Source organism: Salvelinus sp. IW2-2015, linkage group LG10, assembly GCF_002910315.2.
Source record: "Salvelinus sp. IW2-2015 linkage group LG10, ASM291031v2, whole genome shotgun sequence".
Lineage (NCBI taxonomy): Eukaryota > Metazoa > Chordata > Actinopteri > Salmoniformes > Salmonidae > Salvelinus > Salvelinus sp. IW2-2015.
Genome location: NC_036850.1, coordinates 6,910,239 through 6,928,859, shown reverse-complemented (window position 1 = coordinate 6,928,859; position 18,621 = coordinate 6,910,239). Strand labels below are relative to the sequence as shown.

Sequence of the window (18,621 nt, the reverse complement as noted above, 5' to 3'; positions counted from 1 at the left end):
CATATTTTTCAACTGTGTAGATTGAGTAATAGGGATACTACATTCTTTCAAAAGATTGAAAACCTCTGAACAGACTGAACTGTTCTGTAATAATTAAACTAATGTCAACCCCAAAACGTATACTGTATTTGGGCCTAGCAATCTGGTACAACCGCCTTGGTGACAGAAGGGGCTTACCTGTGGATCCTGCTTCATCTGGGACACTAGTTTCTGTGAGAGAGAAATCATAGAAAGTTATCAACAACCACATAACAAATTCATTGACACACATAATATATTACAATGAGAGAGGCTGTGCCACTTGTTCCTAACATGTCACATGTTTCGTAATGGTTTGAGAAAAGGTTTTGCAATAGGTTTTTAACATGTTTCCTGAGAGAACGTACCTTTCGCTCACCCCCCTTTAAACGCTGCAGTACCTAATGCATTCTTGTTGTCACAGCCATAAAAACTGTAGACACAGTGGCCCCCAGAGGCACCTTGCAATACTGCAACCTTAGAGCACATTCATGGCTCCCCACTGTACAATCCATTCCAGACAAACAAGGAGGTTCATGCGCAACTGGATGGGCCACACCGGGAGGTACGTTCAGTGGTTGCGAATAGGAACACTATACTGACTACACTGAACATGTGGGTCTCGCTAATGTGATCAGTCTCATAGTAATGAACACGTGCCACGTTTGCATTTTTCTATAAAGGAGCACATCTGGCTAGTGATAGATGTGTGGGGATAAGTTTTCCTCATGATTCTGGTTTCTGTATTTGGGTTGAACCAGATGGAGGGTATCATGCACCAAACCTCAAAACAGAAACATTATGGATGGCAGGAAAATACAACTCATAAGACTACAGAGTATACATACACTCTTACAAAAAGGGTTCCAAAAGGGTTCTTCGGCTGTCCCCATAGGAGAACCTTTTTTGGTTCCACGTAGACCCCTCTTTGGAAAGGGTTCTGCATTGAACACAAAACAGTTCTACTTGGAACCAAAAAGGGTCATTCAAAGGGTTCTCCAATGGGGACAGCCGAAGAACCCTTTTAGGTTCTAGATAGCACCTTTTTTTTCCTAAGAGTGTAGAGTATACATTAACAGGATGAAGTATATTTTTCTGACCCAAGCCCGACACTAAACCATACTTAAAGGACAATCGCTGAAGGAAGAGGCAGGGGGAAGCAGAGTAGAGAAGGTCGGTGGATAAGTTGACAGATAGGATGAGTCTAAGGATGAGTCTAAGGAGGAATTATTCATGGAGCAGTCTGAGGGCAAGAATCTGATGGAGTGAATTAACAAAAACCCAACCATATTCTGTTGCACAGTTTGGTGTGTTACCAACTTTCCTCCCGAAACACCTCTGATGATAATTTCCAGGTTAAGCGAGTAAGCAAATGGTGGTTAAATGGCAGAAAAGCAGAGAAACGCATAGTCCCATTACCTGATGAACCTGTATTTCTGCTTTCAGGGCCTCTTGGAGGGTCTGTAATTCCATCATTGATCCTTTCTGTCGGAAGCTCAGTCCTGGACAGCTTTCAGCCTGTTCAGCCAGGAAGAAGGATATTTTATTCCTTCATTCAACAAGAATACTAATATGTCAACATAAAGACTTGTGACAGTGAAATCAAGTTGTGCTGATAACAAAGCAATGACATGGCATCAGTCCATAGAACACTGTAAAAATGGAGATGTTATCTATCACCATGAGTATAGATGGACGTTAAAGTAGACATTTCAAAAACACCTCACATTGAACATTTAATTATTAGTTTATAAACCTGTATATATATATATATATATATATATATATATATATCCGATTGAGAATGTATATGCACACATACACACATACAGTTGAAGTCGGAAGTTTACATACACTTAGGTTGGAGTCCTTAAAACTTGTTTTTCAATCATTCCACAAGTTTCTTGTTATGGCAAGTCGGTTAGGACATCTACTTTGTGCATGACACAAGTAATTTTCCCAACAATTGTTTACAGACAGATTATTTCACTGTATCACAATTCCAGTGGGTCAGAAGTTGACATACACTAAGTTGACTGTGCCTTTAAACAGCTTGGAAAATTCCCGAAAATTATGTTAAGGCTTTAGAAGCTTCTGATAGGCTAATTGACATCATTTGAGTCGATTGGAGGTGTACCTGTGGATATATTTCAAGGCGTACCTTCAATCTCAGTGCCTCTTTGCTTGACATCATGGGAAAATCAAAAGAAATCAGCCAAGACCTCAGAAAAAAAATTGTAGACCTCAACAAGTCTGGTTCATCCTTGGGAGCAATTTCCAAACGCCTGAAGGTACCACGTTCATCTGTACAAACAATAGTATGCAAGTAGAAACACCATGGGACCACGCAGCCGTCATACCGCTCAGGAAGGAGACGCGTTCTGTCTCCTAGAGATGAACGTACTTTGGTGCGAAAAGTGCAAATCAATCCCAGAACAACTGCAAAGGACCTTGAAGATGCTGGAGGACACAGGTACAAAAGTATCTATATCCACAGTAAAACGAGTCCTATATCGACATCATCTGAAACGCCGCTCAGCAAGGAAGAAGCCACTGCTCCAAAACCACCATAAAAAAAGCCAGACTACAGTTTGCAACTGCAAGTACAAAGATGGTTCTTTTTTCAGAAATGTCCTCTGGTCTGATGAAACAAAAATAGAACTGTTTGGCCGTAATGACCATCGTTATGTTTGGAGGAAAAAGGGGGAGGCTTGCAAGCTGAAGAACACCATCCCAACCGTGAAGCACGGGGGTGGCAGCATCATGTTGTGGGGGTGCTTTGCTGCAGGAGGGACTTGTGCACTTCACAAAATAGATGGCATCATTAGGGAGGAAAATTACGTGGATATATTGAAGCAACGTCTCAGGACATCAGTCAGGAAGTTAAAGCTTGGTCGCAAATGTGTCTTCCAAATGGACAATGACCCCAAGCATACTTCCAAAGTTGTGGCAAAATGGCYTAAGGACAACAAAGTCAAGGTATTGGAGTGGCCATCACAAAGCCCTGACCTCAATCCCATAGAAAATTTGTGGGCAGAACTGAAAAAGCGTGTGCGAGCAAAGAGGCATACAAACCTGACTCAGTTACACCAGCTCTGTCAGGAGGAATGGGCCAAAATTCACCCAACTTATTGTGGGAAGCTTGTGGAAGCCTACCCGAAACATTTGACCCAAGTTAAACAATTTAAAAGGCAATGCTATCAAATACTAATTGAGTGTATGTTAACTTCTGACCCACTGGGAATGTGATGAAAGAAACACAAGCTGAAATAAATCATTCTCCCCACTATTATTCTGACATTTCACATTCTTAAAATAAAAGTGGTGATCCTAACTGTCACGCCCTGATCTTAGAGATCCTTTTTATGTCTCTATTTTGGTTTGGTCAGGGCATGAGTTGGGGTGGGCATTCTATGTTTTGTGTTCTATGTTTTCTATTTCTGTGTGTTTACTATTATTGTGACGTTTCACATTCTTACAATAAAGTGGTGATCCTAACTGACCTAAGACAGGGAATTTTTACTTGGATTACATTTCAGGAATTGTGAAAAACTGAGTTTAAATGTATTTGGCTAAGGTGTATGTAAATTTCCGACTTCAACTGTATACACACACACACGCGTGACAAATACATTTTTTCTTAAAGTTTAAAACAACCAATCTTTTTACGGGTTCCCATTAAAATGACAAGAATATGTCATTAAAATTCCATGTGAGTTCACAATGCAGCTATGCTGCTGCCAGCAAAGGTTTGGGTCCCTTTCTGATGGGTAAGCGTTGCACCTGTAATACCATTACTGTACCTCAATTCCACCAAAGTTTGCATTTCACCACCTTATCATTTAACTTCTAAGTATTGCCATACAGGACTTCGCTGTTGTCGCTTGCCTTTCTCATTTTTCCAACTGTTAACGGCGATGACGTAGTGGTGGAGAATTGACTCCAAAAATAAATGATTCCTCGACTTGCATGTCGACTCCCGGTGTTGACTCCTATTTCTGAGTGTCAAGATTGTGACAGCTAAGTTGGGGTGTGCGTGTTATGTGGGGTGTGTGCCAAGCTCGGGGTGCTGTATGTGTGTGTGAGTGTGTGTGTGTGTGTGTGTAGGTGTGGTGTAAAGATCAGAGAAAGCAGTTTTAACTAGCATGAAGTCCAAGCTAAAATGACTGTGCACACCGTTTTCCAAGGGACGAGTGAACACAAACGCCCGCATCTTTCAAAGCGAACTAGCGAGGGACGATGAGAGAGTGGAGGGGCACAGTATAGGCAGGTCGGACACCAAGTAGACGACGTCAGAACTAGTGCACTAGGCAATCAAAAGCTGCATCTAGCAATGGTATGCTGTATCTCGCATCATTAGCAAAGAGAAAGAGCAGGCGACCCAGCACGTGGGAGAGAGAGGTGTACATACAGTGCCTTCTGAAAGGTATTCAGACCCCTTGACCTTTTCCACATTTTGTTACATTAGCCTTATTCTAAAATTGATTAAATAGTTTGTATTACTCATCAATTTACACACAATTCCCCATTATGACAAAGCAAAAACAGGTTTAGAAATTTGTTCAAATGTATTTAAAAAAAAAACTGGAATATCACATTTATATAAGCATTCAGACCATTTACTAAGTACTTTGTTGAAGCACCTTTGGTAGTGATTACAGCCTTGAGTCTTCTTGGGTATGACGCTACAAGCATGGCTCACCTGTATCTGGGGAGTTTCTCCCATTCCTCTCTGCAGATCCTCTCAAGCTCTGTCAGGTTAGATGGGGAGCATCGCTGCACAGCTATTTTCAGGTCTCTCCAGATTTTCGATTGGGTTCAAGTACGGGCTCTGGCTGGGCCACTCAAGGACATTCAAAGACTTGCCCAAAGCCACTCCTGCATTGTCTTATCTGTGTGCTTAGGGTAGTTGTAATGATGGAAGGTGAACCTTCGCCCCAGTCTGAGGTCCTGAGCACTCTGGAGCAGCTTTTCATTAAGGATCTCTCTGTACTTTTCTCTGTTAATCTTTCCCTTGATCCCAACTAGTCTGCCAGTCCCTGCCGCTGAAAAACATCCCCACAGCATGATGCTGCCACCACCATGCTTCATTGTAGGAATGGTGCCAGGTTTCCTCCAGACGTGATGCTTGGCATTCAGGCCAAAGAGTTCAATCTTGGTTTCATCAGACCAGAGAATCTAGTTTCTCATGGTCTAAGAGTCTTCAGGTGCCTTTTGGCAAACTCCAGGTGGTCCGTCATGTGCCTTTTACTGAGGAGTGGCTTCCCTCTGGTCACTCTACCATAATGGTCTGATTGGTGGAGTGCTGCAGAGATAGTTGTCCTTCTGGAAGGTTCTCCCATCTCCACAGAGGAACTCTATAGCTTTGTCAGAGTGACCATCGGGTTCTTGGTCACCTCCCTGATCAAGGCCCTTCTCCCCGATTGGACAGTTTGGTCGGGCTCTAGGAAAAACCTTGGTCGTTCCAGATTTCTTCTATTTAAGAATGATGGAGGCCACTGTATTTTTCAGAACCTTCAATGCTGCCGAAATGTTTTCTTACCCTTCCCCAGATCTGTGCCTCGACACAATCCTGTCTCAGAGCTCTATGGACAATTCCTTCGACCTCATGGCTTGGTTTTTGCTCTGACATGCACTGTCAACTGTGGGACCTTATATAGACAGGTGTGTGCCTTTCCAAATCATGTCCAATCAATTCAACTTACCACAGGTGGACTCCAATCAAGTTGTAGAAACATCTCAAGGATGATCAATGGAAACAGGATGTAACTGAGCTCAAATAAGGTATCTGTTTTTAATTTTTAATACATTTGCAAAAAATCTAAAAACCTGTTTTCGCTTTGTCGTTATAGGGTATTGTGTGTAGATTGCTGTAAGAATTATAATATTTAATCTATTTTATAATAAGGCTGTAACGTAACAAAATGTGGAAAAAGTCAAGGTTATCTGTAACTTTCAATGTCTTATCTAATATGCCTCGCAAATTCACCAAAGTAGCCTAAAGTTTACATCTTCCTCTCTGGTTTTATTTAAATTACACAACTTTCCCGAGGCCTTTATAGCCTATTGTCTAGTTAGACTATAACATGTAAAATCATATGTTTTGTGATAACTGCACTGTGATTAAAATGTTCAGTTATGTGTTAAGGATCCCAATTGCATTTAAACGTTCACACACACACACACACACACACACACTACACACCACACACACACACACCACACACACACACACACACACACACACACACACACACACACACACACACACACACACACACACACACACACACACACACACACACACACACACACACACACACACACACACCATAAATGTTCATAGCTTTACCTTCACACAGTCTTCAGTTTTGAACACCATCCAATTTTGCATTGAGGGGGTGGCAGCTGTGACACAAAAAAAAGAGGGAACAGATAAGCCACTCCATTTAAATAATGTCGCAGTACAACGTCCAGCAGCATGTCATAGTATGGGCTTTCCTCACCCACAGCAGGGGCACAAAACACTTGCTGTCCACTCTCTATTTTCTCTCACTGTAGAGCCCATTCAAAGACGTCAGGGCCAAAGGCTACCACTAAGTCGTTAGATTGTGATATGCAAGAGAAGATTCAGCATAATGTTTTGGAATAGTTTTTTTCTGGTTTTTGTTTTACATCATCTCACTCTACAATGTTTTGGATAGTATGGACTACCCTCTCTTCTCTAGGCCTGGTTGGGCCTTTAAAGTATTAATAGTACATTAGACAATTTTGTGGTCTACAGTAATGGGATAAAACAAACACAGTATTTTTTTTTGAAGACAGTTTGATAATCATTGGCATTTAAATACAATTCTGATATTCTGTACAACTTATTTAAAAGTAACCTACTGATTTCTGATAGTGAACTATAATGCTAATGTAACCGGTGTGAAATGGCTAGCTAGTTATCGGGGTGCGCGCTAATTCAATCGGTGACGTCACTTGCTCTGAGACCTTGAAGTAGTTGTTTCCCTTGCTCTGCGGGGGCCGTGGCTTTTGTGGAGCGATAGGTAACGATGCTTCGTGGGAGGCAGTTGTTGATGTGTGCAGAGGGTCCCTGGTTCGAGCCCAGGTAGGGGCGAGGAGAGGGACGGTAGCAAGTGTTACACTAAGAAAATAAAAAGGAGATGAATGTGCAAACTCCCCAAAACATCCTACTAGTTTTGTACACTGTGTGTAAGCAATTCATAGAGAGTGAAAACTGGGAAAGAGAGCGAGTCAAATCGCAGCAGTAATACAGCCTCCCAGCCGGCGGATTGATTTCCGGCCAGGGCCTTGTGCCAAGAGAACAATAATAACATTGGAGCCATTACATGGGCTCACCACCTGGCTGAGTGGACTGGCTTCCTCCCTCTCCCATTTTTCACTCTCTCTCTGTCCTCCTGCTCTCCTCATATCCTTCCCTCACTATCATTGAGAACATGCCAACTTCAGAAGAAGGGAGTATATAGGTAAAACACAGTCCAGGTGTACATTAGTGATGGGGGAATAAATCGATAGTTACCTATCCCTAGGCCACATATATTTGGGGGAAATTACTATATACTGAAGCCTGCAAATTAGTTTTATTTTGTTCAGTAGGTAAATATGATATATTATTTTTGGCTACTATACAGTGTCTTCGGAAAGTATTCAGACACCTTGACTTTTTCTACATTTTGTTACGTTACAGACCTTATTCTGAAATGGAATACATGTTTTTTCCCCCTCATCAATCTACACAAAATACCCCATAATGATAAAGCAAAAACAGGTTTTTAGAAATGTATGCTAATTTATCACAAATAAAATAAGTATTCAGACCCTTTACTCAGTACTTAGTTGAAGCACCTTTGGCACTGATTACAGCCTTGAGTCTTCTTGGGTATGATGATACAAGCTTGGCACACCTATAGTTGGGGAGTTATCCCATTCTTCTCTGCAGATCCTCTCAAGATCTGCCATGTTAGATGGGGAGTGTCGCTGTACAGCTATTTTCAGGTCTCCCCAGAGATGTTTGATCGGGACCGGGCTCTGGCTGGGCCACTCAAGAACACTCAGAGACTTGTCCCAAAGCCACTCCTATGTTGTCTTGGCTGTGTGCTTAGGGTCGTTGTCCTGTTGGAAGGTGAACCTTCGCCCCAGTCTGAGGTCCTGAGTGCTCTCAAGCACGTTTTCATCAAGGATCTCGCTGTACTTTGCTCCGTTCATCTTTCCTTCGATCCCGACTGGTCTCCCTGTCGCTGCCGCTGAAAAACATACCCACAGCATGATGCTGCCACCACCATGCTTCATTGTAGGGATGGTGCCAGGTTTCCTCCAGACGTGATGCTTGGCATTCTGGCCAAAGAGTTCAATCTTGGTTTCATCAGACCAAAGAATCTAGTTCTCATGGTCTAAGAGTCTTTATGTGCCTTTTGGCAAACTCCAAGCGGGCTGTCATGTGCCTTTTACTGAGGAGTGGATTCCGTCTGGCCATAAAGGCCTGATTGGTGGAGTGCTGCAGAAATGGTTGTCCTTCTGGATGGTTCTCCCATCTCCATAGAGGAACTCTGGAGCTCTGTCAGAGTGACAATGGTCACCTCCCTGACCAAGGCCCTTCTCCCCCAATTGCTCTGTTTGGCCTGGCGGCCATCTGTAGGAAGAGTCTTGGTGGTTCCAAACTTTTTCCATTTAAGAATGATGGAGGCCACTGTGTTCTTTGGGACCTTCAATGCTTCTGAATTGTTTTGGTACCTTTCCCCAGATCTCTGCCTCGACCAAATCCTGTATCGAAGCTCTACGGACAATTCCATCCACCTCATGGCTTGGTTTTTGCTCTGACATGCACTGTCAACTGTTGGGACCTTATATAGACAGGGGAGCGCATTTCCAAATCATGTCCAATCAATGGAATTTACCACAGGTGGACTCCAATCATGTTGTAGAAACATCTGAAGGATGATCAATGGAAACAGGACACACCCGAGCTCAATTTCGAGTCTCAGCAAACGGTCTGAATACTTATGGAAATAAGGTATTTCACTTAATATATATATATATATATATATATGTATATATGTGTGTATATATATATATACACACACACACACACACACATTTGTACAAATATCTAAAAACCTGTTTTCACTAACGTAACAAAATGTGGAAAAAGTGATTCGGTCTGAATACTTTCAGAATGCACTGTAGGTAGCGTTAGCTAGCGCTAGCCGGCTGTACCCGCGGAAAAACTATGGTATTTTTCATCCTATAGCTTGTTCTCCATCTTCTTTTTAAATAGTTAGCCAACATATTTTCAGCACTTTTACTTCCATGACTTATCAAAACTTGTTTTCTCATGCTCTCTCTTGTCTCTCAGCAGCAGACAAATAGTGAGCAATATGTTTGGAACATCAAAACGCCAATAAAATCGCAGTGTCGCATCGCAATACATGTCGTATCGGGACCTAAGTATTAAGACAATATCTGGAGGTCCCTGGCAATTCACAGCCTTAGTGTACAGGAAGTTCAGGAAGCTGATCTACTATTCAAATGATCTAGCAGGAGTACACTGCTTTTTCATACTGTAGGTTACTAAAAGTCTGTAAGAGTTCCAGTCATTTCAATTAAGGAAATAGTCTATATCCCTTGATTTAGAAGAATATGACATGTTAATACATTATCAAAACCAAAAAACTAAAGACCACTTCTTAGTGCATTGTTTTTGATATCACAGAAAACTTTGTAAACAAGTCTGTATAGCTTCAAATTATGTTTAAAAAACGTTACAGTATGTCGCTCTCATGGAATGTCATTGCTTGAACACCATAGCCTACGGACATATGATAAAAAAACTAGTGCTATTTGCACATAAAAATGTCCTGCATTAAATGCATTTGCACCGTTGTTTTTGTTTTGCTCCTGGTCCACTCTTTGATGGTATGCACAATTTATAGTGCGAGGGTTAGGACACTGCAATGAAAAATCTAATCATCAACAGTTACAGTGGCTTTATTTTCTAAAAACCTGTACTTTCTGCAGAAATCCTTGAAATTGTTCATGATGAGCATACTAAATGTTAATACTATAGGTTTAACAGTTGTAGGCCTACCAACCTGGACTCAGGGGTATACGTAACATAGTACATGTAAATCCAGGACACTCCAATTAGTATGATATGTTTCATTTCATATGGTATGTACTAATTTGTGGATGTCCATCATCCATTTCATATGATGTTACGAATTGCAATTCGTACAATATGTTACAAATTGCAACTCGTACAATCAAATAAAATTGTATTAGTCACATGAGCCGAACACAACAACAGGTGTTCACCTTACAGTGAAATGCTTACTTACGAGCCCCTAACCAACGGTGCAGTTTCAAAAAAAATATGGATAGGAATATGAGATAAAAGTAACAAGTAATTAAAGAGCAGAAGTAAAAAATAACTATATATACAGGGGGGTGCCGGCACAGAGTCAATGTGCAGGAGCACCGGTTAGTTGAGGTAGTATGTACATGTAGGTAGAGTTATTAAAGTGACTATGCATAGATGACAACAGACAGTGGCAGTGGTGTGGAGAGGAGGGGGAGGGTTGGAAGCAAAAAAAAAATGGAATCGTTTCGTTCTGAACAGAACCATTATTTAATCTGTATAGGAAAGTCGTGATGAGCAAATTGTATTTTGCTTAACAGCATGGTTTAATCATAATGAAAGACAAACACACTGTGCTCCCAGTCACTACGGACAGACAAGTGTAGCTAGCTGACAAGCTTGTGTGTGCAGAACAGCACTAGAATGAAAAACAAGTCTTACCTTTTTGAAGTTAATTAAATCCAATGTGAAACCTGATAACTATGGTATCCTTAACTAGCATTGAAAACGTTAATCCATTCTTCTCTAATTAAACATCTCTCCATAATATCGAAATCATGCTTGTAACGTCGTCAGTAGGCTAGTAACCTAAGCTTCCGAGGGGGAGGGGCAGGTAGCCTACACCTACACACAAACACACTGGCAGGCAGACACAGGAATACGTTTCTGAATGACAGAGTGAAGGCTTTGCATAGGCACTTTGTTGGATTTTTGGGGGACTGTAAAAAAAAAAGGTCAGGAACATAAAATAATGTTATTAACCGGGTCCCATGCTTTTAAAATAACAGTTCCGGAACAGTATAAATCACTTTCATTTCCGGTTCTGTTCGTCAAATAACATTTGAACACCACAGCATCTCCGAGCATAGAATCCATGCCCCGAAGAATTCAGGCTGTTCTGGATGGAAAGGGGGTCAGACCCGGTACTGGATGGGTGCTAATTAGCTAAAATGCTATTGTTGTCCGTGATGAGATTCGAACATGCAAACGCTGGGTTGCTAGACGTTCACGTTATACACACACCCTACTTTTGTTTTTTGCCTTAAGTAACCTTCTATCTTTAGTAACAATACCAAACGTAACATATCATACTAATTTGGGTTCTCGGTTTACGTTTACTATGTTACGTCTAGTCTATGAGACCAGGCTGTGCCTACATACGTCTAATCAAATCAAATTGTATTGGTTGCATACAAATATTTAGCGGATGTTATTGCGAGTGTAGCGAAATGTTTGTGCTCCTAGCTCCAACAGTGCAGTAAGTGAGTACAACAATGAGTAAGTAGCCTTACTACATTGTAATTCCGCTGCACCTGTCTAAATACATGATGTAAAGTGGGGCCAAACATGAACGTCATGCAAAACTAGAAATGTAAACTACAGATGGGTCGACTTATACGTCCTACTCCTAAAGTGGCCGACTGGACACGTCACTGCACCTGTCTGTCACTCAAAGAAACGAATAATAAGGGCATCGTTTAAGAAATACTGATACAATATCAAGCGTTCCAATCTCAGCCGTTCGACTGGAATAGGGCCTACAACTACCCCCACTATTTCACCAGCTAGGCCACATTTATTTGGGGGAAATAACTGTATAGCGAATCCTGAGAATTAGTTATATCTTGTTCAGTAGGTAAATATTCTTATTTCTCAGAGTAGGCTAGTATGTGGGGCACCAGGAGAAACTATCGAATTCCACTTGATGCAGGCATAACTAAATTAGCTAAACATCATTCACGAGCTGGAGTTGCTCCTCCAAATAGCAAGTTGGTTGTCCAATGAGAATTCGCTTAGTTCTTTTACACTATTAACTTAAATATCACATGGTATAAACTTGAAACACAAATTAACTACGCAAGAGCAGGGGATGCACATGTCAAACCTCTTTTGGAATAAAATACAAGAACTTATGTGATACGTTTTTTCTTTTACGTGAAATGGTAACCTACTCAATAGCATTCACTAACGCTTTTGTGGCGCTATTACGTAGATGTGTATAAGAGACAGACTCAATAGCATTCACTAACGCTTTTGTGGCGCTATTACGTGTTACTCGTCGCGAGACAGCGTTCCTTTACGAAAAAGAAACAGAGGGCAAGCAACAAAGCATTCGTTCAACTAAAAAGCAGACAAATTGACTTATTAACATCTTATTATCCATCTGAAATGGATGACTGTCCGGCAGTTCGCTACACAACAAAATACATTAGAATTGTGCTTTGAAATTCTTTGCAAACGGTGTTTTTATTGTATAACAGAGGCGTAAAGCTTAGCGCAAGTTAGAATCAGCCCCTTTACGCACTACGTTCAATGCCCTCCAATAGCAAGGCACTTATAAAATATCACCCAACTCCTAGAATATGGATATATGAACAAAACGATTGCTCAGCGACTGCTTTCCTTCGACTAAAATGCGAATACACTTGATCTAAAACAACAATATTAATCAAATAATAAAGAGAGTAGCAGAGATGAAAATGAAAGTTCTTATAATAATAGAAAGATCCCGAGATGTTCTTACCCTCCTCTTTTACTCACTTGAGCAGCAGCCAACCCTGCTCTTCTCACACAAATTATTTAAATAAATATTTACAAACACCGTAGTACTTCTTCACCGAAAAACGCCCAGAGCGTGTATTTATCCACTTAATATCCAAATACACTCCATTGCATATGATGTGATTTTCCCGATAATTTTTCGCACTATTTAATTTGAGTATAAAGAGAAAAACTGAGATACAGAACAAGAACTCTTCGTCAATCTCATTCACCCCCCTATCCTGAGCACATTGCACATCAATGCGCGTAGGAAGAGTGAGCGAGAACGGGGCAGGGAAAACTAAGGGGCAYTTAGCASAAAACAAGTCACCAATGGCTCTGATTGATTYAATAATATMATTAAAGTATTAAATCGWTTCAGTATATTGTGATKMTATGYATAAATACAGATKAAATCGCATTTAGTAGAGGATCTACTTTATGTGACGGTGCGGCGAATTTATTTCCCTTTGCCTAAGGAACGGAGGTGATATGCCTCCATTGCCTAGGAAAAAAACCCGGATGTAGACTTGATGAAACGCTTCGTATGTAAAGTAACAGACCACTTTCACGAATTGTCGGACACAAATACCCCAACTCTTTGCAATGATATACCACATTCAGAAGCTTTGATCATAGTCAGACAAACAAACACGTACAAATCAGATATTGTTACTTACTAACGTGAATATATGTAATTGTAAATAATAATTTGTTATTAACTGACTTGCCTAGTTAAATAAAGGTTAAATATATAGAAAAAATTAACAAATGTTTTGTTAGAAGAATTGAGGTTGATAATGATGTAAGACTTGACCAAACTATCTGACACCAATAGGCACAGACTTTTTCCACATTTTGTTGGCTTACAGACTGAATTTAAAATTGATTAATTTGATATTTTGTGCCACTGATCTACACACAATACCCCATATTGTCACAGTGGAATTGTGTTTTAAATGTTTTTTACACAATAAAAAAATGTAATCTGAAATGACTTGAGTCAACCCCTTTGTTATGCCAAGCCTAAATACGTTCAGGAGTAAAAATGTGCTTCACAAGTCACATAATAAGTTGCTGGACTCACTCTGTGTGCAATAATAGTGGCTAACATGATTTTTGAATGATTACCCCATCTCTGTACCCCACACACATACAATTATCTGTAAGGTCCCTCAGTCGAGTAGTGAACTTCAAGCACAGATTCAACCACAATGACCAGGGAGGTTTTCCACTGCCTCACATAAAAGGTCACCTATTGGTAGATGAAAACTATACTAAACATATTCACATCACAAAATAATTGATTAAAACACACTGTTTTGCAATGAAGGTCTATAGTAGCCTCAACAGCACTCTATAGGGTAGCACCATTGTGTAGCCGAAGGACAGCTAGTTTCCGTCCTCCTCTGGATACATTGACTTCAATACAAAACCTAGGAGGCTCATGGTTCTCACCCCCTTCCATATACTTACACAGTAATTATGACAACTTCCGGAGGAAGATCTCCAACCTATCAGAGCTATTGCATCATGAACTGACACATTGTCCACCTAATCAAAGGATCAGAGAATTCATCTAGTACTGAAAACATAAGCTTCATCTAGCTAGCACTGCAGTGCATAAAATGTGGTGAGTAGTTGACTCAAAGAGAGAGAAAGATGATAGTTGAACAGTTTGGAACAAATGTATTTATTTAAAAATTAAGGAGAAGCAAGAGAGCGAGAGAGAGAGAGAGCGAGAGAGAGAGAGAGAGATTTCATTGTATTTTTTCTCTCACTTTCACTTAGCTAGCGAAAGCAGCTAGCTAGTTTAGCCTACTCAAACACCCATCTCAAACAGAGAGGGACGCTACAGTATGTTAGCTAGCTGGCTATGGCTATCCAACACTGGAACAGGAACACTACCAAGTCAAGGTAAGCTTTTGGTTTTATTAATTTATTGCCACCAGGGCCCGCTGATGTAGCTGCTAAACTGCTTGTTGACTGTACACTGTACTGCATGATTGTAGTAGTTATACTAACACGTAATTATTTTTGTACATTTAAAAAAAAATAATGTCATATCCAATTACGATGTCTCATCGCTGCAACTCCCCAACGGGCTCGGGATGGGCGAAGGTCGAGTCATGCATCCTCCGAAATATGACCCTTCAAACCGTGATCTTTAACACCCGCCCGCTTAACCTGTAACCCAGCTGCACCAATGTGTCGGAGGAAACACCGTTCAACTGACGACCGAGGACAGCCTGCAGGCACCCAGCCTGCCACAAGGAGTCGCTAGAGCGCGATGAGCCAAGTAAAGCCCCCCCTGGCCAAACCCTCCCCTGGGCCAATTGTGTGCCACCCTTTGGGACTCCCAGTCACGGGCGGTTATGACACAGCCTGGGATCAAACCCAGGTCTGTAGGGATGCCTCAAGCACTGCAATGCAGTGCCTTAGACTGCTGCGCCACTCAGGAGGCTGTTAACGCGTTATTTCTAGTAGTTATGTTGACTTTGACGGTCGTTTTTTTTGCCTGGTCACAGACAGCTGTTGTGTTGTGCACTGAAGTCCTGTGGAATGCTTTCAACACCTTGTCCATGTCCTGACGAATTGAGGCTGTTCTGAGGGCAAAAGAGTGGGGTGCAACTCAATATTAGCAAGGTGTTATTCATGTTTTGTACACTCAGTGTATTTGAACCGAATTCATATTCTATCTTAATCTATCAGGCAGATGGAGTTTTGTGACCATGGTGATTCCAATATTGTTTGTTTAAATCTATCAAAAGTAAAGAACTTTACAGACCATGTGTGTTCTTGTTGCACTACATGTAATTAAGAAATGAATAAAGGGTCCTTCTGATACAGTATAGCTGACCCTGCTCATTCCTGATTCATTTTAGACATCTGACGGAGCTGACCAAATCACATTTTTGAGAGAAATATTAAAGTCACAGAGGGCTATTGCAAGAAACTATATACATAAGATAATTTTCCAGTTAATAATCATTATTGACAGTTTTTAGAATTTTAAACAGTTTGAAATTGGGATCCTTTGAGCCAGACAAGGGCATTTCCAGGCATAGAGCCAACATGAATAATATTGAAAGTATTTAGAAAATACCTAAATAAATATTTTCCCTTATTAAATTCTCCTAAATGTACTTTTTAAGCTCAAATAATGCAACAAAATCAATCATTTGTGTAAGGTTCTGTATTTATTTTCTTAGTCAACCTTGTGTTCTGTGTCGTTGTGTTCTTGAACGTAGCCCTGTTTCTTTGTGTTCTTGAACGTAGCCCTGTCTTTCATTTTTGTTCATTGATTTCACCTGTGTTAGTTACTCACCTGATCTCATCAGCTCCTTATTTAGTTCAGTTCATTCTGTTTGTGCTTTTGTGAGGTATTGTTTGTTTTGACTCTACTAAGCCTTTTCCTGGTTTGTTTGTGAGAACCAGTTATAGCCTTCAGCCCTAGTTTTGCTTCACCTGCCTGTTTGCCTACTTGTGTATGACCATTGCCTACCTGTGATCATGATTCCTGCCTTCTGCGAAGGCGTAAACAAACACCTGCCGTGCTCGGCGTGTGAATCTACACCTTTTTCTCCCTGAGTAGTCATTACAATTTTCAACTATAACAATAAAGTTTTCCTGCTGGAGAAGGATTGTCCCGACTTTCAAGAATCTCTAAACAGACTGTCTGCTATTCTGGAAATTTTGCCATGAGGCTGAGAGCAAATTTTGCTGTTTTAAAGCAAATTCATTTTGGTGGGTTGGGGGCCCCAAAGCTTGTGGGCACCCCGGTCAAGATTGGGAATTGAATGCCAGAACAGTCCCATATCTAAAAGGCCCTGTCCTACAGCCTAGATTAAACTACATTGTAGCCCGTATCACACAATTAGACAGAACATGGCTACAAAAGAAAACATGGCAATTTATTTGAAAGCAAATGATTAAGGCATATTAATCATATCCACAGAACATGTGGATATAATCATATTCAACATCTGCAAATTCTGGAGTGAAATACTTTGAATTCCAGATCCATTGTATTTTGTTGGAACACCACGAAAAGGATCAAACCATTCTTCTCAAAATGTCAATGTTTGTATGCTAAAAGGGTGTGCACATTTGCCCGTAGGCTAACATGCAAGTTGGGTATTCTAGTTTAATAAAAAAATGTCCCGTTCACACAGTATGGAAATTACTATTGTGATTGAAGTAATATAGGATGTTTGAACATTACGATTGAGATGAATTTGTATTTGAAAGATGTACCATACTTTTAGAGATATATTAATACTCGTTCGTAAGGACAGTAGGCAAACAATTACCTGATCAGAACTTTCTATTTCGGCCCTATTCTGTTCTCCACAAATGCAAATTATTTTTACCCTGTTGTCTTGTTCAAGAAAGGTTAGCCTCGGACTTCAGTCAACGAGATGGGACTGGAAGGATTGCAACGCAAAACTTATGTAGTCTTATAAGATATTGACCTGTTGAAATGATCAATCATATGCGTTATGTTGGAGATTGGATTGTCCACAGTGAGTGCCTGCTGCATGGTCATTGTGTACACCCGCAGTAGTCCTCTTTCTCCTTGACCTCCTATTTGGCACAGAGCACTCTAAATGCACAACATCTCATGGCTGTAGACTAAAGTCTGTTTGCTCTTTGGGTTTGAGATTGATCTTGCAGCCACTTCAGTAGTGCTGATCAAAAGTGCTACTGTGGCCCTGACATCTCCTTTGTGAGCCACTGTCTCCACCACTGTAACAGCCAGATAGTGGTGATGATTAGTGCAGACACAGCATGCCTAAGGATAGAATCTGCACAAGTAGAACCTATAGGGCACAAGTGTCAAACTCATTCCGCAGAGAGCCGAGTGTCTACGGGTTTTCACTCCTCCTTTATTGATGAATTAAGGTAACTAATTAGTAAGGAACCACACACCTGGTTGTCTAGGGCTTAATTCAAAGGAAAAACAAAAACCTGCAGACACCAGGCCCTCCATGGAATGAGTTTGACACCCCTGCTATAGGGGATCACTGGAGACAGTCTTGTGTAGCCTACTGATGCAAGAGCAGGGTTCTCAGTTGGGATAAAATCACATCAAATCTTGATCCTGGCCTGCGGCATAGTAGGGTTTATGAAGAAAGGTCAGATGTACTCAATGTACTGCACAGCTGCAATTTAGGACACTAACATTTATTTTATGTCACGTACGAATGGCTTAAAATACAGTATGATGCAACATAGTGGCACACAATATGACAGGGTTAGGCAACTACATTCAGCCGTGGGCCGATTTATGTCAGAGCCGATGTTCGGGGGGGGGGGGGAAATGTTTTGATATTGAAATAAAAATCGCTGCATTGGGCCTTTAATAATTTATGGATGCAGTGCTATGTGAAATATCAAGTTTAGTTATCATCACATAATATAAGTAGACCTATTGCAAAAGTTCTTGTGTGGTAAACATGCATAGAGGAAACTCTTTCACAAAAAGCAGCAACAATCAGGTGAGTGAGTCATAGAGTATAGTACAGCCATCAGCTCAGAGTCACTCTGATGACATAGACTGTTTCAAATTGTGCCTTCAGAAAGTATTCAAACCACTTGACTTTTTCCACATTTTGTTGTGATACAGCCGGAATTTACAGTTCATTAAATTGAGATTTTCTGTCACTGATCTCTACACA

The 18,621-nt window shown here is 40.8% G+C and overlaps 1 protein-coding gene across 10 annotated transcripts in view; it reads right to left on the bottom strand.

Annotated features, from left to right (window-relative positions):
- The window catches only part of LOC111969221 (PHD finger protein 21A), a 50,443-nt gene extending 37,262 nt beyond the window's left edge, over window positions 1-13,181 (bottom strand). For 8 of the 10 annotated variants that reach the window (XM_070445363.1, XM_070445367.1, XM_070445369.1 and 5 more), the window contains exons 1-4: window positions 12,924-13,181; window positions 6,371-6,426; window positions 1,438-1,536; window positions 178-210 (exon numbers count right to left, since the gene is read on the bottom strand). In XM_070445363.1, coding sequence (XP_070301464.1) covers window positions 178-210; window positions 1,438-1,536; window positions 6,371-6,412 — 174 coding nt within the window. In that variant the 5' untranslated portion in view covers window positions 6,413-6,426; window positions 12,924-13,181. The remainder of the gene's footprint in view (window positions 1-177; window positions 211-1,437; window positions 1,537-6,370; window positions 6,427-12,923) is intronic. The other 2 variants (XM_070445364.1, XM_070445366.1) reach the window with 2 other exon arrangements.
- Between the last annotated feature and the right edge of the window lie 5,440 nt (window positions 13,182-18,621).